At 50.9% G+C, this 22,548-nt stretch overlaps 1 protein-coding gene across 2 annotated transcripts; it reads left to right on the top strand.

Moving 5' to 3' along the window:
* Positions 1 to 446: 446 nt before the first annotated feature.
* On the top strand, positions 447 to 21,328 carry LOC144178865 (all trans-polyprenyl-diphosphate synthase PDSS2-like). 2 transcript variants are annotated; one of them, XR_013324074.1, is made up of 5 exons: positions 447 to 2,065; positions 14,372 to 14,730; positions 16,635 to 16,865; positions 17,622 to 17,777; positions 19,809 to 19,946. XR_013324074.1 is itself a non-coding variant. In XM_077707007.1 (5 exons), the coding sequence occupies exons 1-5, from the start codon at positions 1,785 to 1,787 to the stop codon at positions 19,962 to 19,964; spliced, it is 1,155 nt and encodes a 384-aa protein (XP_077563133.1). In that variant the 5' UTR covers positions 447 to 1,784; the 3' UTR covers positions 19,965 to 21,328. The 2 variants fall into 2 exon arrangements, 1 of the variants encoding a protein (XP_077563133.1); XM_077707007.1 differs by having other exon boundaries at positions 14,372 to 14,702; positions 19,809 to 21,328.
* Positions 21,329 to 22,548: the final 1,220 nt, after the last annotated feature.

Here is a 22,548-nt window from a genome sequence, read left to right as displayed (position 1 = left end):
CTTGAGTTTCCGCGCTTCACGTTGTTCCGTTGTCCTGATATCACTGGTCAGGCACTCGAAGACCTGCACCAAGTTTCCTTTGTATCCGCTGTCGGTTTATGAGCCTGTATTTTTTCAGGTCTTCCAGAGATGAAACAGTTGCCCGATTCACTCAGGCAGTGAATCGAGCTACGGGGAAGGCAATGTATACCGGGAGGGACAATTTGCCTCCAGCCTTGTATCGGCAGATAACATCTAGCGATATTTTATACATTCCGGTCGGAATGAAAAGAACATACGCCACCGCTAGCTTTATCATCCCAATGCGCAGGAAAGCGTTGACAAGGTCAGGGACGTGGTACGCCATTTGTCTTCATCGCAGCTGTTCGCTTCCCTGCAGGGGCACCTGTACCCGCTGCCATTTCTTGCAGTCAGACGCAGACCCCCGCAACAACTAAGGTGACCTTAGCAACAACGAACCAAGAGCGCCGCCTGCTGACACTCTTTCTCAGCTGATTTTCAGCGCGCAAAGTTATTCCTTTAACAATTTGCTAAGATGTCTTCAGCTGCGACGCGAACAAACAAGGACAGAGAAAATGATGGTCCTCCGGGTAGCATTTCCGCGGCAAGCGCAACAGCGTCGAGCCCCCGCCTCGCGTGACTGCACCGAGGGGCCACCGCAAGCCGCAAGGAAGCCGTTGGAGCACGAAGAAGGAAAGGGTTCGTGGCCGGCGTGCGTGGGGACAGTCAGGACAACTGTACCTGGCGGCGGCTGACTTTCACCCGACGCGGTGAAAGCTGTACGGGCAGCAGCCCGGGGGCCTCGCTGTACGCACGCCGATCGAGAGAAGCCGTTCAACCGGGCGCTCTTCTTCCTACGACGCGCCAGCGGCGTCGAGCCCTACCCTGGCGGCTCGCGAGCGCTGCTGCGTGGCCCACTTTTTTTTCGGCCAGCCGAAGAGGGGTCCTTCCTCCCTCCTGTCTTCTCGAGCACCATCGCGGCGAGCATTCCTCGAAGAACGCCGCCGCCGCCGCTGCTACCCTGCCAGTGAGCGACCCGTACGAGAAGGTGCCGGCGAGCGAGCGTGTGTGCTTTGCCGGAGTTGGCTGCGGGGCAGCACGGGACGTTTCGGGCCTGCCAGCTGTCCGGTAGCCCCTTCATCTGGCGGTGCCCACCTCAGCGTCACTTCCAACTGCTACGATCGGCTCCGAAGAAGCACCACCCGTCGAACGTCTCACTCCCCCGCCGGGATTTCGCCGCTTTCTGACGGGATCGGGGCTTCAGATATCCGACGCGTACGTCAACTCTGTTCGACACTCTTTGCCCCATCGGCGAAAAACGAATTTCGGAAGCCAGCGGCCGCCTGCACTCTCTACTGTGAAGCCACGGCCCTGAGCGTTCATCGTGCGTGGACTTAGGCGCAGTCAGACCGGCGTTGCACTGCCCCTCTTTCACGATTTAAATTTCCGGAAAAAAGTTGGTCGTCAACGTCCTGCGGTTCATCATCTCCGTCGAGAGCCTTGGTAAAGCGCAGCAGACGCAGCAGTTAAAGAAAAGTGCCTAATCTCGACGTGATAGTACCCACTCGTTGTGCTTCTGCGCAGTGTCTTCGAGAGTGGTTCGCTTTCGTGAGGTCTCATGCAGGAACGGCTTTCGTTTCTAAAGAGCCTATCACGACCATCGACCATCCCTTCGGCAGCTGTCCCAACAGCCCCGACAGTGAAAGCCGGCTTAGCAGTAGTCCAGCCACTGTGAAAGTCGTCGAGTGTCGCCGCCTGCAGGGCTCTTGTCGTGCGCGGTCGTCATGGCGTCCGGAAGAAGCCGGCTTCTGTGCTCCAGGCTGCGTCACGACGCCACCACCGGGGCGTCGTCCCGGAGGTGCGTGTGGTCGTCACCGGCGCCCCCGAGATCGACGGTGCCCAGCGCCCTGAGGCTCAACCACGCCATCCAGAGCGCCGAGAAGCTGACCGGCCACAACACGAGCCGCATCTCGGAGAAGCTCATGAACATGGGGGAGCTACACACTTTCTTGGGCACCGTGGCCAAAATGATGGGAAGTCAGCATCCGATCGTGGATTCGGTCAAGTGAGTCGCCTTAATGTGCACGGTGGTCACACTCGGTTCCCATTTTCTTTGCTCTTTTTTGTTGCCGCTTTTAGTAGACGCGTAGCGTAACCCTCGCCTCACTTGCTACTCTTCGGACGTCCTCGCAAACCTAGTCTTGCATATCTGGTTCTCGAAATAAAAACAAAGGTACCACGTGAAGTACACGTGGCAATTTACGCGCTGAAGCACGAAAACTATAAGCAAAGAAATATATTTTCGATGCGCTGCTCATGAGGGAAGTATTTGATGGCAATTCAAATTCCATCGCCGACTTGGAAATATCCTAACCAGCAACACTATGGATGCAATTACATAAAACACTGAAGTTCGTAAACATTGCGTTCTTTCATTGACAGCATTTGATTTTTGCCGGGCGAGATGTGCGTAGCAATGCATGCGATAACGAGACCTTCAAGAAAAACAGTGCGGAACACTGATAACACTTCGTCGTCCCCGCTTGTGTCAACTTTAGGCATATAACTTCGATGACTGATAAGTGAGGTTGAAAAATGTAAATCCCCAGCCGTTGCGACCACACACAGCAGAGTTGCGGTTCCCATCCACTCAAGCGCTTTTTTTTTTTTTTTCTGCGCCCATAAAACAGCTTGAAGTAGCTGGGCCTGAACGACTTGAGTGAATGCGGTCGGTACCGAGAAGATATATCCTAAGTGGTCCGGACATTGTCAGTGGGTTTTCGATCCTCTGTCGAAATTTTCAGCCAGTTTAAGGCACCTTTACGAAATCCATGGTCACTTGCTCTTTCGAATGAACTGGTGCATCTAAATAAAATACACTAAACCCACGTTACACCAAAGTGCTTGGAACAGGATACTGACTTCGTTATAAGCGAAGACGATTTGCTCCCTCTGCACTGCCGTTGGTCAGAAAGACTTCTGATCAAGTGATTTCATTATAAGTAGTGTACTGTGTAACGAATACACATGTGTATACGGTGTATTTAAGGTTACTGGCGTGTTGCACACACGTGCAAATACATACACCCGTGCCCATCCTCAATGTACAGCTCGCTGTCGAAAGGATGGCAATCAATGCCATCTTTACCCCGTGTCCTCCACTATATGATAGGTACACCCTCCAAAAATGTTTTTAATAATATCACGGGAGCGACGACCGATTGGCATGTCAGCACCTTAGCACGGTGTCCACCGGTTAAAAAGGCGCGAGTACGCGCACGTGCAAAGAGCCCCGTCTTTTGTGAGCATCGTCTGCTCTGCTGCGCTGTTTTCTTGGGAGCGAGCGATATACCCCCTGCCACGCTAAGTGCATGACTTTGTTTACAAGAGACCGGAATTACCTGAAGCACATGCGCACATCCGATGCGCGTTCGATTTTTTTTTTTTTTTCGTATTGGTTGCCCGGAACGTGCATAAGGAATGTTTACACTGCCTAGCTACCTTCAGTGGCTGGCGGAACGGCCTCTGCACATAAGAACATTGGTGTGTTGCTCTAAGGAGAACAGCGTAGCAGACGACACTCCTACAGCACATAGGTTTGTGCGCGTACTCTCGCCTGTATTGCCGCTGGACACCGCGATAAGGCGCTGAGGTGCTGATCGGTGGTCACTCTCGTGATATTAAAAATTTGGGAGGGTGTACATCACAAAGGGACCATGCCCCGTTCCTGAAGATGGACATTTGCTGTCTCCCCATTGTAGATCTCATTAGGATCGCACCTGATCGCAACTCTCTCTTCCGTGAAAAGCGAAATGATCCGCTACTCCATAGTATACTGTGGGAGGACAGCAACATCTCTCGTCACTCCGCTGCTCAATGCTCATGGCCCTGAGGGCCGGGTGCGGCGTACGTATACGTATATGTCTGTGCGGACAATTATTAGTTGAGAACCGGCCACACATCGATTCAGCGGCCCTGTCGCCGCATCCGCGGCGAGGGAAGTGGCGCGTTGCCGTTTCCCGTGGTGAGCGCGACGCGAGCATGTGGGTCAGCAGCCGGCGGGGAAGAGGAGCGGCCATGTCGAGGAAGCGTGACGCCCAGACACGTCGTCTTCCGCGTGGCTCGCGTGCCTGCTGCGCGACGGGAAGACGCGAAGGTTTGAGGACCTGCGGCGGAAGGCGTGCCATTCCAGCGGCCGACGTGGGCGGCGTTAAAACGTAGTACCTTTTACGATGCCGCTAACGTCTCCACGTGCTTTCCACGTGGAGGGTGCCGTCAGCGATTAAAGCGTGGGAAATTACCCCTCGCAGTGTGCATCGTATACTTTACCACAACAGTGATCGCTAAGGTTTTGTGAACCATTCACTCTGCTGACATTGCGCAAAGCTCAGACACTATTGCACGACACCCTGTACTCTTGTTGCTTTTAGAGCGAAGCTTTATTGTCCTCGCTGATGCCTGTCTACGCCAATAGGCCGTGCAGGAAAGCCAACTTTCTCTGGCGATAATGATGAATGATCGTGCGTGAAGTGAAAGAAAAAAATCCATCTCCACTAACATTAAACCTGGGGAAAGGCGAAGCACGCAGTGTATAAGTGTATACTTGGCGCCTTGGCGTTTCTACCCACGAAGCTGAAACCGTTTGGGGGGGGGGGGGGGGGGGGATTTTTTTTTATAGAGGGGTGCAGATAAGATTAACTTAAGACCGTCTGTGGTTTCAACAAGTCATCCTCGGGTTTACAGCGATTATTTGTGGATAACGTCGCAGTGGCCACTTAAGACATGCGCGCAATATTTTTAAGCATAATCAGTCGCGCTAGTGAGATAAAATCGTGAGCAACACTCTCAGAGTAGCGGCATCTTTTGACCTCGGAATACAAAAATTTCACGGACCGTGGTAGGCGCGCTACTGACATGAGCAGCTGCTGCACGTTCGTTAAAGCTTCGGCGATTGCTTTTAGGGGTATACGCCGGGCTGAAGCTTCCTGTGACGATTCAAGAGATGTTCTAAACGCTCGTCGTGAAATACCTGCGTATATTATAACCACGTGCTCGCTTCAGGGTTGCAGCAACTTTGTTAATCCGGTATGTTGGTCACTGAACGTGGCACTAAACACCGCTGCTATATCAGCTAACCATCCACGTAGCCCAAAGCTCTCAGTAAAAAAAAAAAGGGTGGAGGGGAAAGGACATCAGCCTCTCCACCAGAAATTCGTCGAGTGCATAAAGGGAGAGCGAGCACTACCGCGGCAAGGAAGCGAGCAAGCAAGTAAACTTCTGCCGATTCCTAGTGGCACGCAGCTCCTTACAACTATTTATTGGTTACTCCATGGCGCCTATATGTGCCGTGTGGTATTTGCCCAGTCATGTATTAGATCTCTTAGATCCATGTTTCGTAGAACGCGCTGTGTCGTACAGTAAATCGTGAGGTACAAAAAAATACACAGGAGTGCGAGCCGGTGTACGCCCCGGGACAGGGAATTTTCAGCACCGGAGGAGGGCAGGCCGCCACCGTAAGTGCACTGTATACGAACCGTCTTGAGAAGGTATGGTAGCGACGGGGGTGAATAGGAAGCTCCTGGCAATTAACCTGGAAAACTGGGCGTGTTGGTACATAATCTAGGCAAAACAGCGCAAAAAAAAAAGACAATGACAGACAGAGAGAGATACACGGCAGGGACTGCGCTGAACTATCAACTGGTTTTACTTTGAAAGAGAGAAAATATATATAGCCGTCCAACCTAAGGTTTATCTTCGCATGCGTAGAAAATTTAGTTCTCTCCCAGACAGGGTGATAGAGGCCATGCTGACGCATGCCTCACCAATCGTTAGGATCCGTTCTGATTCGATAATTTCACGTGAGAGCCGTGATTTTCACTTTCTCATGATGGACGTGTGTTGTAATTGTGGCAAACAGTCCTTCGAATTCGAACAGTGGCTTGCCAGGAAGCCCTCCGAATGTTTCCCCTCCCGCGCATTCTTTTCATTGTTCGTGTGCTCCCTTAGCCTATCGTTGACGCTTCTCCCGGTTGGGCCAACGTACACTTATCCGCGCGTTGAGGAAGTTTGGTAGACTACCCCTTCTGCACATTCAACAAAAGGTCACCGATGTTTTGTGCCGCAGTCATTTTGCAGAGCTTAGAAAGCTTGTGATGGTGAGAGAAGACAACATCCACGTCATACCTCTGGGCCACTTTTTTCAGATTATGTGAAATTGTGTGTACATAGGGTATCACATCTACCCTCTGCCTACGCTCTGCGCGGGCAATGCACGTTTGTGGCTTGTCGCGAATTTTTGCCAGATGGCTCCCTGCGACCGACACCAGGAGGTGCTGAGGGTATCTGGCACTCAGCAGTCTTTAGGCTTGTTAGATGAACGCGTCCATGAGACACTGTGGGCAAGATTTGCCAAGAGCGTTCTTGAAGCACATCACGGCTATAGCTCGTTTAACGAGCTTTAAGTGCACCGAGTTGAAAGGCAGAATTGGTTTGTTGGCTCTGGGATCATAGCTCCAACAGATACCAACATCTTTGAACTGAAACGCTAGGTCTAAAAATCTAATTTGGCCATTGGTTGGGAGTTCGTGGCGTGAGAGCGGACCGAGCTTCGCAGGGTGAAGTCCAGGGAGCTGGTCAAGTGTTAACGGATGCGGCCTCAAAGCTCAACAGAAACTTCAACAGCAGATCAACAGAAGGTCCAACTAGGCTTTGGCCTTCACATTCTTCGAAAGTTCTAAGCATATTACGCAATTTTTTATCCTGCGAGCATGAGGGAATGGGTGTGGGGCAACAACTGCCCTGTTTTGTGTATGCATGTGCGCGGGGTTGCATCTGAGGAAGCTACAAGCCATGAGGAATTTTTCCTTTTGCCCTAATTGTTATAACACGCCGTAAAACTTATATCGAAGACCAAAAATCCCGCCGCTATACTTACTTAGCAGCGAAAAATCGCGGCCAGGTGGTTTTTATTCGCTCTCTGGAGTCTGGACATCCTGCTGCAAAAGCCACCCGGAAGAAAAGTGACGATTGTTTGGACAACTGCCCAATCAACCCTCCAGGGCAACACGACCGCCCACGACATCGCCCGAGATCTATCCGGCCAGGTGACACAAGGGTCTTGGTTAGAGACTGCGTATCCTTTAATTACGTACCAAGAGATAACGGAGTACTATAAGTACCTAAGAATGATTTATCCTCCCGCTCATAAATTTCTAACCAAAGAACAGGAACACTGCTTCCGGCTCCTCCAAACAAATACCTTTTCTCATCCGACCAAACTCAACTTGCTTCTTGCAAATTTTGCGCTGACCCCGGCACCCTGTACCACACGGTATGGGAGTGTTCGGCAAACCCTAATCGCGCACCTTTCCCGTGAGCAGTGGGAGAAAAAGCAGTCCAGCTCCGATATGGATTCCCAGCTTAGGCTAGAGGATGGCGGCATGGGTCTCCCATGGAGTCCTGGACTGAGGACCCCACACCACATTACGATTCTTTTAATAAAGTTTATTCTCTCTCTCTCTCTCTCTCTCTCTCCCTCTCTCTCTCTCTCTCTCTCTCTCTCTCTCTCTCTCTCTCTCTCTCTCTCTCTCTCTCTCTCTCTCTCTCTCTCTCTCTCTCTCTCTCTCTCTCTCTCCTGAGCGCAGGGAGTGTTCAATCCCCGCGTGTCCACTCCCTTCCGATATTTACGTGCCAACTTTTCTTATCATAAACATCTTAGCGCAAATTTTTAATCAACCTCCTCACAACCTGCGGCAATGTTACGGCTAGAAGCAGTAAGAAGGCACACAGCGGACATGGAGCACTCGATACTGGACGGATCCAAGTGCCCATGAAACTAGCAAGCCTGCGGGTCCTTGTGCGTCACCGACCGCCGACACCGGCGACATATGATCGATGGTGGGCTAAACAGGCGTTGGCTAGACAATGCAGCACAAAACCATCTGAACAAGCACTTCAGCACGATTACACTAACGTGGTGGCCGTTGACTCAACGATGCACATCCCGACAGGGGCCTATCGAAGTACCGCATTCTGTATCGAAGCTCCAGCATGCCAAGGGGCATGTCCTGCAGTTAAAGATAAGACAACAGCTTCGCTTTTAGGGGAAGGATTTTGTGCCTCCCTCCAACGCACTCGTAGGAGTGCGTGACACTGAGCGCGTACCTGTCGCGGCCGCTTGCAGTCGTGCATTCTCGCTCCCCAAGAAAGGGAGTACACAGCGCGCGACCCTTGACACCATCGGCCGGCGGCAGCGACCTCCGCGGCACGCGCACGGGCCAAGGCCTACGCTCTTCTATTTCTGGAAGAACCTTGGCAGGCGCAGATTGTGCCCGACTGCGCGTGCGAACGGAGCCACGCGGGTGTATTTTCTCGTCTATCGGACCGTATAGCGCGCTTACGCAGATACGCCGTGACGAGAACGATCGCTTCCTTTTCTTCCGAGCCGCCGCTACGAGATGGTCTCTGGCGGAGGTCGGGTTCGACGACCGCGTCCGCTCGAGAGTAAAAGTGGGCCAGCGGCGGCCGGGGCGTGTGGGAAGCTTTCTCGGCCCAACAAACACGTAACCTTGATTCGCATCTCCCGACGCACGGGGAAGTGCGAGCGCCGGAGGAGCGACCGTGGTGCCGGGGCGATGGGAACACCGACGCCGCTCAATGCGGAAACGGGCGTCCGCGCTGCGCTGCCCCCGCCGCCGATGATCCGATGGGGCAGCGGCGGCCACGATCCCAGCGTTTCGGAAAGGTCTGAGTTCTTCTGGCACTAGAGAGTTCTTCTGGCACTAGAGATAGAAAATGAGAGAATGCCAAAACTTTACCTGTGAATTGGCTTCTTGCGCGTTGCCACGTGGTTTACGGCGCGCGCCAAAATGTCACGAATAGCGTCGCGCGCAGCCAATCACGTGACACCGCTCGAGGGGACAACCCTGCCGCGAGTCATCGGGTCAATTTTTTAACAGCGGAGCTGTTGTTACTGGCAGTAAGTTCGGGGTTCGTGCGAGCCGTGAGAGAGAGAGAGAGAGTAAACTTTATTCAATTTGCCAGCTGTGTAGCTTAATCGTCGGCCGTGAGCCCTTGGGCTCTGGCAGCGTCCTCAGCCAGCTGGACGGCCCAGAGTTGATCTTCCGGGCTGGAGCTGAGCAGCACGGTCTCCCACTGCTCACTGTTAGTGATTGTGCGGCCATTTGTGATCGCCTGCGGACACTGCCATAGCATGGGCGCCAGGTCCGCTCGTTCCTGACATCTATGACACTGGGGGGAATAGCGCCCTGGGTAGCAATAGCTATACACTAGGGGATTTGGATACGAGTGGGTCTGTAGGAGTCGCCAGACCACCGAATGCCGCTTGCTGAGGGATGGGTGCGCGGGTGGGTAGCGGGCCCGGCCTAAACGATAATGACCCGTGATGTCACTGTACGATAACAGCCTGTCCCTGCCTGACATTGGGACGAGTTCCGCATCGGAAGGGCCGTCCGCTCGGTCGGTAAAGCCTCGAGCGGCTTCGTGCGCAGACTCGTTCCCTGCAAGGCCGGAGTGGGCGGGGTCAAAGTTAAGTTGATCTTGCCTGTCCGGTTTTCGAGGTGGAGACCAGAAATGAGGATTGCGGACGCCTCCCTTGATATGTGTCCTCGTGAGAAATTTAGAATGGCTGATTTGGAGTCGCTGATGATTGTCTTGATTTTTGTGGAGGCAACCATGGCTAAAGCAATGGCTGCCTCTTCTCCAACCACCGAGTCTCTCGCTCGGATAGATCAGGAGTCGATGGTGTTGCCCTGATTGTTGACCACCGCTATGGCCATTCACTCTTAATAAAAAAGGTCGTAAAAAGGTAGTAACGGCCGTATTTACTAACTTCTTACGAACCTTACTACCCCGCGGTTTTGTACGTAGGCTCTGCCACTAACAACTGCACGGTTAGTAAATTTACTGAGTGTAGGAAGTAGCAACACTAGATTAAGGTCGTGCTTGTGACTAGGTTGTGTATGGCCAGTTAGTAAACGCATGTAGCTCAGAAGAGTGCTATCGCTGGGACTTTACTAGGGGTGGTAGTGGTGCTTACTGCCTGCTTTGGTTAGTAATTCTGACGAGTGCCACATTTACTACCTCCAGTTACTAAGTACCTAGTGTATACTGGGACAAGTAACTTGTTAGTATTCCATTAGTGAATGCCCCGACCTTTTTTTTAAGAGTGTTGCCTCGCGACCAGCGTAACCAGCCGCGTCCGCATAGGCAACGTTCTCGACTTTCGCAAAGCGTCTTTGCAGGGCACGGGCTCTGGCCTCTCGCCGCTCCTTGTTATGTGCAGGATGCGTACGCGGAAGCGGAGAGACCTGAATATTTTCCTGTATTGTTGACGGGATCGCGAAACTAGTAGGTGCACTGTGTGGGTGAGCGTATACCCAGCGAGTCGAGTATGTGGCGCCCCGTTGTGCTGTACGTCAGCCGTAGGAGTTGCCCTAGCCGTTGAGCCTCGATAAGTTCGTCCAGACTATTTGTCAGGCCCAGGGCCTCAAATCGCTCGGTGGGCGTGTTTAGTGGGAGACCGATGGCCCGCTTGTAGGCTCTGCGGAGGAGAGCGTCTATTTTAATTGCCTCTGCCAGCTGTAGCCGGAGGTACGGTGTGGCGTACGTCACCCGACTTATTACAAAGGCCTGTACGAGGCGTAGGAGGTTGGCTTCTTTCATTCCGTGGTTGCGAACAGCTATCCTGGATATTAGCCTGGTTGTTTGGTGCACAGCTTTTTCGAGCGCTAGCAAGGATTCGGAATTGTGTCCATTCGCTTGTATTCGAAGCCCAAGAACGCGAATACTCGAGACGATGGGAATGCGGTGCGAACTGGCGGCAAAAAGTTGGATTGAAGGGGTAGTGGAAGTAGATTTCCTCCCTCTACTGGTGGGACGGTAGATAAGAAGCTCTGATTTTTCGGGTGAGCAGCTGAGGCCCCGGGGTGTAAGGCATTTTTCGACTGTGTTTATGGCTTGCTGGAGAGTGTCCTCAATGTGACCGTCACTACAACCGCACACCCGCAGTGTAACATCGTCGGCGTAAAGACTATGCTGGAGCTCTTCTATGCTATTGAGAAGATTGGGCAGACCGATCATTGCCACGTTGAAAAGGAAGGGGGAAAGAACCGAGCCCTGGGGGGTTCCCCTACTGCCTAGGTGAACTTTGTCTGATTTTGTTCGATCGGTGAGGAAGTTGCGAATGTAGTTGTACACCCTCCTTCCGATCCCCAGGCTGTTGAGATTTTCTAGGATTGCCGAATGTTTGACGTTATCGAAGGCTTTAACGAGGTCGAGCCCGAGGACGGCACGAGTATCTGTTGACGAGGAGCGCGCTCCATCAACAACGTCGTGTTTCAGTCGGAGCATCACATCCTGTGTCGAGAGTTTGGGGCGGAAGCCAATCATGGTGTGTGGGTATAAAGAATTTTTTTCCATGTAGGCGTTGATCCTGTTTAGGATGACATGCTCCAGGAGTTTTCCTACACAAGAGGTGAGGGAAATTGGACGAAGGTTCTCAATTTGGAGCTTTTTTCCGGGTTTTGGGATGGTGGTTACGTTGGCCCTTTTCCATTGAGCGGGAATGTGGCCCGCGTCCCAACACACGTTAAAGTAGCGCGTGAGAGCCTCTATGGAGTCGTCATCTAGGTTGCGGAGTATCTTATTAGTTATGCCGTCCGGCCCCGGCGCTGAGCCGATCCGGAGGGCCGCAACGGCATCCCGTACCTCGCTTAAGGTGATGGGACTGTCGAGGAAGGCGTTATCACTGCCCGAGTAAGGGGGGAGCGTTTCGGTAGCCGAAGGGGCAATGTAGAGATCCTGAAGGGCCTGGAGAAGCTGTTTGTTGGTTCCGTTAAATTTGTGGAGGACAATATTTAGATTGTGTCGTTGCGTGGTCTTACTTTTGTCAGGGTCTATTAGACAACGCATGATCCGCCATGTCTTAGCCATCCCGATCTCTTTCTCCATGCGATCACAAGCCGCGTGCAAATTTTGTCGCAAGAGTTGCTGAGTATAGTCTTCGATTTCCCTCTCAAGTCGGGCAAGCCGACGACGCAGGTTGCGATTTAGTTTATATTTGCTGAGTCGATGTCGTAGACTGTTCTTGGCCTCCCACATGTGAAGAAGCCGTGCGTCTGCTTGAAACAGGCCTGCCTCTGCGGGTATACTTTTGGTAGCTGTGTCAGCATCTCGACGTAGTTGCTCAGCCCATGCCTCAATATCGACTATCTCTGCCGCTCCCGAGTCGAATTTTGAGTCAGAGTGGAAAGCTCGTTCTGCTGCACGAATTTTTCGAAACGCGTCCCAGTCGACCAATCGAAGCGTTTTTCCAGATTTTATGCGTAACGCCGCCGAAAACGCTTGTGATGGCTACGATGTAATGGTCGCTACCAAGGTTTTCTTGCGTGTTAAGCCACGTGGCCTCTCTCCGCATGTTTTTAGTGAAGCATAGGTCAGGCGTCGTGTCTCCACTCACACTATTGCCGATTCGGGTTGGGTACAATGGGTCTGTAACAAGGCTGAGACCTTCTTGTTGGGTGTCTAGCCAAAGGCTACGACCCTTAACAGTGTCCCGTTTGTACCCCCACTCGGTATGGTGGGCATTAAAGTCGCCTACAATAAGTAAAGCATGGCCACGGGAGATTTCTAGTGTTTTCCTTAGGAGGTTGGTGAATTTGGACTTGTTCTTGGGCGGGCTATATACGTTTAGGACAAACATGCTACCACAGTCCTCTTTTCGGGTTGGAATTAACTCTACGAGAACGTGAGCCGCCGACGCTGTGTCCGCGCCGGTCTCGTGGCGAATGGCCGTGAGGTTGCGCCTAACGAGGGTGGTGACAGCCGGTTTTAATTTGGATGATGTTACGGCTGTGTCTTCCTCCATGTCGGAGAAGGATTTGTAATTTTGGAGCCTGGCAGAAGCGCCAGTTTCTTGGAGGCGAATTACATCAGGAAAGGCGTCCGAGTGGTTAAGTTTGATGTGATGTTCGAGGTTCGCTCGCTTGCGTCGAAACCCTCGGCAGTTCCATTGCCAGACGGTAAGTTCGTCAGGCTTACGGGTGGTCTGATTAAGGGCATGGACAGCAGGATTTTTGAAACTGTCCACCGAGAATGTACGGAAGTAAGGTTTGGTGGGTTTGATGGGTCCCGCTCCCCCTTCGCGCATCGGTCTCAGAGAGGTATTTTCGAGGGCTGTGACGCGCGCGTTCTGACTGGCGATCTTAGAATTAATTGTGTCTGCGAATTTGGCAAGCATGTTGTCGAATTTTGAATTGAGGTTCTGACAAAGGGTTTCACTGAGCTGGTCCCCAAGATTCTGGAGCATGGTCTGAGTGACATACTGAACCTGACTATCAGGTCCGGGGGGTGCGGTTTGATTTTCGGGTTGTGACTCCGTGGCCCTGCGTTTCGGCGGCGGAAAGGTAGCATGGACTGTTCCCATCGCGCTTCCGGAGTTGCGCTCCAATATTTCCGAGGCCACCGGTAGGTCGGAGCTGCCGGTAATGTCCATCGCGCTTGCGGAGGTAGGCTCAGGCAATTCTGCGGCCACTGGGTCGGCGCTGCCGGTAGCTTGGGGGTGCTGTTCTGCGGTAGTAGGGGCGTGGGTGGAATTAGTTTGGGCTGTACTGCCTTTGAGTTGAGCTAGCTCTGCTTTGAGCGCTCGGTTCTCCAAGAGAACCATCTCTAGCATTTGGCGGATTCGGGTAAGTTCGGAACGCGAATTGGAGTCTAAGTCGCAAATGTTTTGATCCAGTGTACCCCTACCCTTCAGCTCATTTGTACCGTGGGAGACCGTGGCTGCCCAGCTCACCTTGTTTTTGTGGTTGTTGTGGGTGGCCCTTTCGCCGCCGCGTGACGTGGATCGGGATGGTCGCCGCTGGAGGCTCCGGCCCTCTTTGTTCGGTTGACGACGACGCGACGATGATCGCGAACAGCTGCGGCCTTGGGCGGAGGGGTCCCGGATTCCCGTTCGGCGGCCTGTGTCTCGTCTGCTTTGCCGCTCTTCTTGGGGCAACCGGGGGAAGGAGCTCGAACGATCCCGGCCTCTGTGCAGAGCCCCACCAGATTTAATAAGTCTTGACGAGTTGCCTCCGTCAGGATTACTGTGTTGTTGCCGGCGGCCTTGCTGCTCCTTCCTGCGCTGCTTGTCCCACTTGCGCTTCCTCAGTACGTAGGGGGTTTGATAGCGGAGTCGGCATTTCTTGTCCCCGGTGGCGTGGTCCTTGCCGCAGAGTGCACACTTGGGCGCGCACGAGTGGTCCTCGCCCGGTGTCTCTTCGCCGAAGAGCTTCGCCGCAGGCCCCTCTCTCTTCGCCGCAGGCCCTGGTCCAAAAGAGTGATTTGGTTTTCTCGTGCGGTCCTCGTGCAGGCAACTGCTGTTCCAGCAGAGTGCCAACATCCAGACGCGGGGCCTGCTCGTGGCGCTGTTCATCAAGGCGTGCGGCGTGGCCGAGCTGCCGCTGGGCGAGGACGCGTCCTCGCTGCGCAGGCAGCAGCAGCTGGTGGTGAGCGCCACCGAGGAGTTCCACGCGGCGCAGACCATCCACGCGTCGGCGCGAAACGTGGTTCTCGCCGACCAGGACCGGCTCGACCCCCTCGTGCTCGACGACGTGCAGACCGGCAACAAGATGACCGTGCTCGCGGGGGACTTCTTCTTCGCCAAGGCCTTCCAGACCACCACGGACATTGGCATTCCCGTGGTGCGCAGACTGTGTGCGGGAGCCACATGTATATATACCACTATAGTAATCCCACTACTAACCCTATTACTGCTCGCTACATGGGCCTTGGTTAATTGCCAGGCAGAGGCGCCAGGCCGATGAAAGAGTCCCGGTCATTTTCTTGCAGGCTGACAAATGCAGGGTTCTTCGCTGGAGTATAAGTGACTGAAGGCATCCTTCGGAACTTGTATTTGACACTTTACCACAGGGATTAGGACGGAGCCTCCATGATGCCGAAGGAAGTCTTCGGTCCGGTGGTTCTCGGTTCAGTGAAACTTGTCTTGCCGCCTGGCCAAAGTGAAAGAATGCTTGAACAAGAAAAAGGGTATTATATGAAGTCCGTTTGAAGACTAAGACTGCTCGAATGACTCATACATTCCCACATTATTCAGCGTGAAGGAAGCCTTGGGAATATTCGTGAGAATTGCGAGTACATACCCAAAATACCAGCGTTCCTTTCATTAGGAAACGCGCTGGATTTTTTTTTTCTTGTGCAATGGCAAATAATAATGAAAAAGTACGGGCGATAAAAAGACGAGAACAAAGTAAACACTAAAAATAATTTTGGTTCGGAAGCTCCAAAGAGAACAAAAAAAATAAACACGCAAGTTACCTCTGCACGCGGCGCACAAGCAGTGAGAGCGATGGAAAATTAAATTAAATTAAACAAACCTCCATTGCCCTCATCATATGAGGAGCGAGATGGGTAAGGAAGACCGTAAGAGGAAGGGGGAGAGTTGAAAGACAGCTACACAACAGGGGCGGCAGAAGGCTATCGTCTTTCTGCGACATTTGCCGCGAAGCAAGCTCATACACGGCGCATACGTTATTCTGACCATCTCTGTTTATCCAAACTTCTAGAACATTTGTAGACTTGCGCTTCTCGTTGAGGAGCTTTCTGTTTGAGGGGAGCTTTAGTGCCCCATTCCAAGCGCAAATTTTGCCAGGAAGAGCCGTGTTAACTTGTCCGCAAGTAGCTCCGATATTTTGTGCGTGGTAGCCATATAATTTTTGCAGAAACTGATGAGATTTTTTTTTTTTTACCGGTCAAGGAAGCCCCATAAGTGCAAACTGCTTCTACGCGGCTGCAGCAACACAAAATCCCGGGACATATCTAAGCCAGTCTTATGAAAGCCAGTCTTATGAGTTGTGAATGCGAATGATCCGGACGATAGTGCTGGCAACTATAGTATCACACATAGCAGCCTCACTCGCTCGTGCCTGTTGCGCCGGAGGGTGAGGCCAATGCTACAATTCACGCGCTGTGGAGCGCTTTGCAGTCGCCTAGATTTATGAGCAAGCTCCCGACGCCGACGGCGGCTTTCTCTCTGAAAGAGCAACGTAATGTATTTGCACTAATAAACTTTTGCGTTAGATGGCATGAACGCGTTGTGCGCACTGAAACTACGGTAGCGAGCGAAACTTTTAATTTAAGAGCCTAGCACGCCTGCAGGCCCGCTATGACCAAGCAGAATGAGCTGCGTACACGGCACGTGAAAAAAAAAAAAAAAAGCTATGACAGCAGGGGCAGACCCGGCAAGCGCGCGGATCCGACGAATAGCAGATGAAAAGTGAGAATGGAGAGTCAGCACCATTCAGTGCAATGGCGTCGCGGGAAAGTACGAAAATCCAACAAGCAAAAGCGGCAAGCGGGGCTGTCCGAACGTGGGAAGGTGGTGATATAAAAAGCAGGTCGGGTTGAAGGCATGCCTTTGTGCAGGACCCTTGTTAGCCCTTTTGCGTTCTAGTTATACGGGCTCGGTTATGGCGCAGTAAAAAAAAATGCTATTTATTTCTTCTGAGGATGCCTAAAATCCTTGTCAGTCATTGCGTAGCGTAGCCTATGACTACACCGATGCGGTCGAATTTGCCTAGTAACAAGCTTATAAGTTCTGCGCTTGCACGTTGCAGATGCTGGACGTTTTCGGCAAGGCAGTCGAAGATTACGTGCGCTCGTACTTCGCGAGCGACCTGAGCGACCTGTCCTCTGTGGACGCCATGTGGTGGGAGGCCAAGACGCACCTGAAGACGTGCAGCCTGCTGGCGTCCGCCTACAGGGCGGCCGCCATGGTGGCCGGTCACCAAGAGGACGTCCAGGATCGCTTCTACCAACTGGGAAAGCACGTCGCTCTGGCCTTCCAAGTGAGTCAGTCCGAATCACATTGACTGTTCGCGGAGAGTGGCCGAAATTATTTCGAACACGAGTCACCATTATTGTACCACCCATATACGCCATTTCCATTTAGTAGGTATTCGGGAGGTGATTTCTGCTCTACCTCATCTCCGCCGCCCTAGCTTCAAGCCACATAAGCTGAAATTTTGGGGGTTCAACTCGCCCCTGGGCTATAAGGAGCCCCATAGTAGAGGGCTCCGGATTAATTTGACTACCTGGAGACCTTTACGTGCGCCGAAATCTCTACACACGGGCGTTTACGCTTTTCGCTTCCTTCTGAAAAGCAGCCACCTCCGCCGGTATCGAACCCGGGCCTTATAGCATATTGAAGAGCAGTCTAACCGCTAAGCGACTTCGTCTGCCAGGATCAATACCCGTAAAGACATTTGTCTCACGGGAAAAAAGAACTTTCCATATAATTATTAGGTGATACAAGTTCCCTTGGGAGGCTTTGTTCACATCTGCTGCACTGCGTTTGGCGCATAGAGTTTTCAAATTCCGACGTAAAGCGATCTCGAGTTTGTGTATTGATCATGCATAACGTAATATCGCACCGTCACATCTCTTTTGATGGTCGAATAACCCGTGTCTCTTCCTTTAGTGCGATGTGTCATAGTTCTGTGTGCCATGAATACATCGATTACCGGTCTTCATATCCTATCTTCTTATCAGTTCCTTCGAAAGAGTACATAAGCCTGAATTTTCGTTCACGTCCTCGCCCTCAGACGTACCACGAGACAAGACAGTTCCTGGACATGCCGTACTCCTCTGGTGTAAACTACGACATCACTAGTCTCCCAGTGGTTCTGCACATGGAAACGCATCCGCGGCTGCTGGCCTATCTCAAGGAGTGTGGAATGAAGAACCTACACTTCTCAAAGGTTGGTGAACAGAACTTCGTTTCATGTTGCCGAAGGGTATAAACTGTAGCAGGGTGGCGAGTTGGGTGAGTTGGTGTACTTGTATCTTGGGGAACAGCGCGAACTAACAGGGACTCAAAAAGAAAGAAGTGGACAGGACTAGCGCTAGTCCTGTCCACTTCTTTCTTTTTGTGTCCCTGTTAGTTCGCGCTGTTCCCCAAGATGAAGGGTATAAGTTTTTCTTAATGTCGATGCAAACCGTAGATTGCGGACTATGATCTAAATGGCGCTAAGGCACCTCTTTTATTATCATTTTAAACTTTTATTTTCATTCTGAGAAAATACAATGCAAAAAACTGCTTGCAGGCTCTCACCTCAGAAAAAAAGAACCTGTCAACGGGTGCTACACGTGCACCAATTTACCTAAAGGGAGAGACAACCGTTTTTTGTCGGAGTAGATTTTCTTTATCCCAAATGAAAGGGCATCGCTTAAAATACCTTAACCAGAAACGGTTTTGCTGATAGCGCCACAGAACTTTTGAAATCGGAATTCTTAGATCTACGAGCCATACGTGTCCCGCCAAAAGTGGCACTGGTAACCGTAACAGCGAGCCGTGCAACAGCACACTTTTAACTGCGCGCGAGATTAAGAGGCATTTAAACAATTGCCCAGGCTAAAACAACAATAATTTGCAACTTGTCCTATTCCTTCTTTCAGTTTTTAAATCACGCGTTGAAATCGACTGAGTTGTTTGGACACGTAACATTTAGACATTACGTGTCGCCACCTTTCGTACTTCAGAAATTTTAGTACAAAATTGGAATTATTCCCGTCTTTTTATTTAGAAATTCCAACCGATTACCCCCGTAGTGATTACACCAGCGGTTACCCCAACGGTTACGCTGACTTTTATGAGCTAGGCGACATACATTCCACAGAAATCGGTTGTCTGTCTCTTTAAAGCTAAAATCTCAAGCACTACAGCTTACTATCACAGCAAGCTTGCTATCACAGCAAAATGCCCAAAATGCAATCAGCATATTACTGGGATAAGAAATGTAGTTCTTACAGGTGCAAAAGTGCCCATGTTTTACTTTTTTTGTGCCGCTGTGACCGACAGACTACGAACATCGGGTCTATCCACTAATAGCTCCACTCCACAGCACCTTCTTGACACTCTGCTGATCTTCTAAAGAGAAGCAGGCATTGAGGACTGTGTTTCGTTGCTTTTCGTCCCCCCCCCCCCCCTATTCTCATCCACTTTACTTCCTGTCCCGTTTCCTACTCTTGGCCGAGGCCTCGGACCATGCCAAGAGGGCTCCTCTTTCCCTAATAAATGCGCGTTCATTCATTCGTTCTATTCATTTTGCCCCGAAAATAGAAAACCAGCCGGGACACACCTATAGTTACATTCCTGAGTCAAACTGTCTAATTAAATATTCTTAGATATTCTAAGATATTTGCTTGCATTTAACGACTCGGCTTCCATCTACAATAAAGGTGAAAATTTTTAAGCTCAGTGGCGTTTACTCAAATACCTTGTAATTAAGCTGTGGTAGCAGGTTGCATATGTTTCCCGGCTTTATAGATTAATGTAACGCTTAATCCATAGTTGTATTGATTGTGTATTTTGATTACTTCTGTTTAAGAAACTTCTTTTGTTGGTGCATATAAATGCATTTTCTCGGCTAATTATAGTCGAATGCAAGATTAATAACCGGGGCTGCTCGAATGAATATAAGAGACCTATAAGAACACAGTTTGACTTTCGGAGAAAATAATTATTGAATAGGACCTTTTATCCAATTTGTTTATATATGTTTGCATAATTTGTTAGTTTATGCAACATAAGCCCTATTTTATTGGTTATTTAAGGCTGCTCAGAACTGCTTCAAAGTAGCCGCGCATTTCATTTGACCATAGAATTCCTAGTGCGAGAGCGATTCTGAACTCCATAGTAACTACTGAACTCCGCTACGGACGGGCAAATGAAAGATACCAATTGTCTAACCATTACTTTCCTTCGTTTCTCTGCGATCGTTGGGCGGAAGCTCCAGTCAGAGGTGCTGTCCGGCGACGCGCTGGAGCGGGCTCAGGTCATGCTGGGCTACTACATCCAAGAGGCTCGGCTTCTGGCACGAAACCTGGGGCCCTCAGACGCCGCCAAGTCACTCGTCGCCATCGTCAGCAGTCTCAAGGACCTCTGAAGCAGGCGCCAACTCGTTGGAATGGGGCGCTGTTACATTCCACAGGATTCTTCCGCCCACTTCCGGTTGCTGTTCTCCCGGTTGCTGCTTCGGGTGGCGCCGTGGACATGCGAACTCTTAGGCTCATCCGGGCTGTGCATCCAGTGAAGGGCGAAGTGTGTGACAGGAGCACTGGCCACAGACACTGTGATTTCAGCAATTCTACATTTTTTACTCAGCGTTTTTTTTTTTTTTTTTTGCATAAGATTTGCATTTGCAGCGTTACCGGCATGTCATGTTGGCTGATCGAACACCTGCATGGACGGATGACAACGGCTTTTATGGTGCATGCGCTGAGGATGTTTGCCGACTGTGAGTAGCCAGATGTTGGACTGCGCCGGCAAGGGTGCTCAAAGAAATTGCAGTTGCGTTTAGCCGACGCGTCCGAATTTATGGACAAGGAAATCAACGCAAGATTGCGCTGTATATCATCCACGCTTTGTTTTCTTGGTGCCTCGAGTGTTTGTTACGTTTCGAGAAAAAAAAAGAGCAAGATAAAAAAGCCCTCACGGATGAAGTGTTGAAGTTAGCAGCCTCAGCTACCAGGGCTTTGGTGATTTTTTGTAGTTTTGTTGACCGCGTACTTGTTTGCCTAAGCGCTCTAGTTTAACTTTGCAACTGACACGAAAAGTGTTATGGAATGGTGACCAGGTTAGACTTTTCAATTGTTATTTGTCGAATGCAAATCATTTCGTGAGTGCGAAAAGGGTCACCAAATCATGTTTGCAAGAGTTAGGGGGAGTGCAGTTCACGAAGGTTTCATAATACTCCTATCGAAGTCTTCACAAATCGCAAACTATGCCACGTGGCTAAGCGCACCTATCGATCATATACGTACCACGCTTGCAAATATATCCCATTACCGAGAACGAGAAAAGAACATCACCCTGCCGTGATTGACTTACAGCTTTCCGAAAGAGTCAAGTTCAGTTGTAGTTTGGCCTTGGTTTTTTCCAAGACAGCCGGCGATTAGTTTTTTAGCAAATTCCTTTGAAAGCCGGCGCATAAATTGGCTGTCGACACTGCACGCCGGCTGGTCTGTACAGACTAAAGCCACAAATTTGCTGTTTCCTGCTGAAGCCGAATTTCGCACAAATCTACGCCTACACTCAGCATTTATTTCTGCGCTGAGGGGAACGTGACCTGCCAGAACTCGCAGAGCAATAGAGAAGCAAGAACAAGGTGTTTTTGTTAGCACAAGGACTTTGAAAACGTTCTACAGATTTTATTTCGTAAATAAGTTACCTGTGTACTGTTTTAAATGGGTCATATTTTATGCACGTCTGACAGCAAATTTGTTCTTAATAAAAATGTTACTGTGCTTCTTTGTGTCTTTTATTTCCTGTGGGGTGATGAATGGCTAATATAGTGCCATTGAGCATTCCCGTCCACAGCGCAATTGCTTTAAAACTTCATGCCCACATTTTTTTTGCCTAAAACGTACTCTTCGGTGATTTATTGTAATTCCAAATTCAGTCAATATGACACTGATGATCAAGGTTGGCGATATTTTCTTTTTATTATTATTCAACCTGTTTCCCATCTGACGCCTAACGAGCGCAACTAGTTTCGAGAGATATAAAGCCGCCCTTTACATTTTGCCCAAGCCACGACCACATTTAGGCCCTCGGAAGCTTATTGATTGATTGTAGGGTTTTAACGCGCCGACTCAACGCAGGCGATGAAGCGCTCCGTAGTGGAGGGCTCCGGATTAATTTTGACCACCTGGGGATCTTTAACGTGCGTCGAAATTTCGTACACACGGGCGTTTTTGCTTTTCGCCTCCATCAAAAAAAGCGGCCGCCGTGACCGGGAATCGAGCCCGCGACCTCGTGCTTAGCAGCGCAACGCCTTAGCCACAGAGCCACCACGGCGGGTCCTCGGAAGCTTATTATGCTGGTAAGTTTTGATATGGGCATGGCGGTAAAATGGGATACGGCGTGTGTCAGGCTACAGAGAACCGTCACCTGTAAACATCCCATCCGAAACTTTCCGTAGTAATCACTACGGAAACATTCTACAGCTGCAGTGGGTGAGTATCGATGTTGTTCCGAAATGATTCCTTAAACGGCAACTTACAGCGTCCTTCGGAGGCAACGGCGTGCACTTGAGACCCTCCTGCGGATGCAAGCCAGGGCGCTGCTTGGGGAATTGCAGCGAGACAGAAAAAAAGCGCAAACAGGAGAAGAGTAAGAGCAGGGGGAAAAAATGTATTCAGCAGTGCAAGCCCCTTCTAATAAAGTTTCATCTGTCTATCTATTTAACATTGAAGTCCAGCTAGCCTGTGGGCTGGATCTCTATTCTAGGACTCTGTTGTTCCGGCCTCCTTTCAGGGAGCCAAACTGCTTAGTCAGGTCCGAGCTGGCACGCTTACTCTCCCATTGCTCGTGTGGATCAAGGTCTGGGTTTGACTGGCATGTCCAGACCGTATGGTAGAGTGCAACTGTGCTGCCCGCAGTGTCTGCACAGGGGGTTGTATATTGTGGGGTGGATGGCGTGTAGAGATTTGTTCGTTCGAAGCTGTTGGAGGGTGACTTGAGGGTGT

Source organism: Haemaphysalis longicornis, unplaced genomic scaffold (assembly GCF_048455015.1).
Source record: "Haemaphysalis longicornis isolate Haplotype H1 unplaced genomic scaffold, Haemaphysalis longicornis Haplotype H1 scaffold_4, whole genome shotgun sequence".
NCBI lineage: Eukaryota > Metazoa > Arthropoda > Arachnida > Ixodida > Ixodidae > Haemaphysalis > Haemaphysalis longicornis.
Note: the sequence above shows the minus strand (reverse complement) of the source record. Positions and strands in the feature narration are given on the sequence as shown.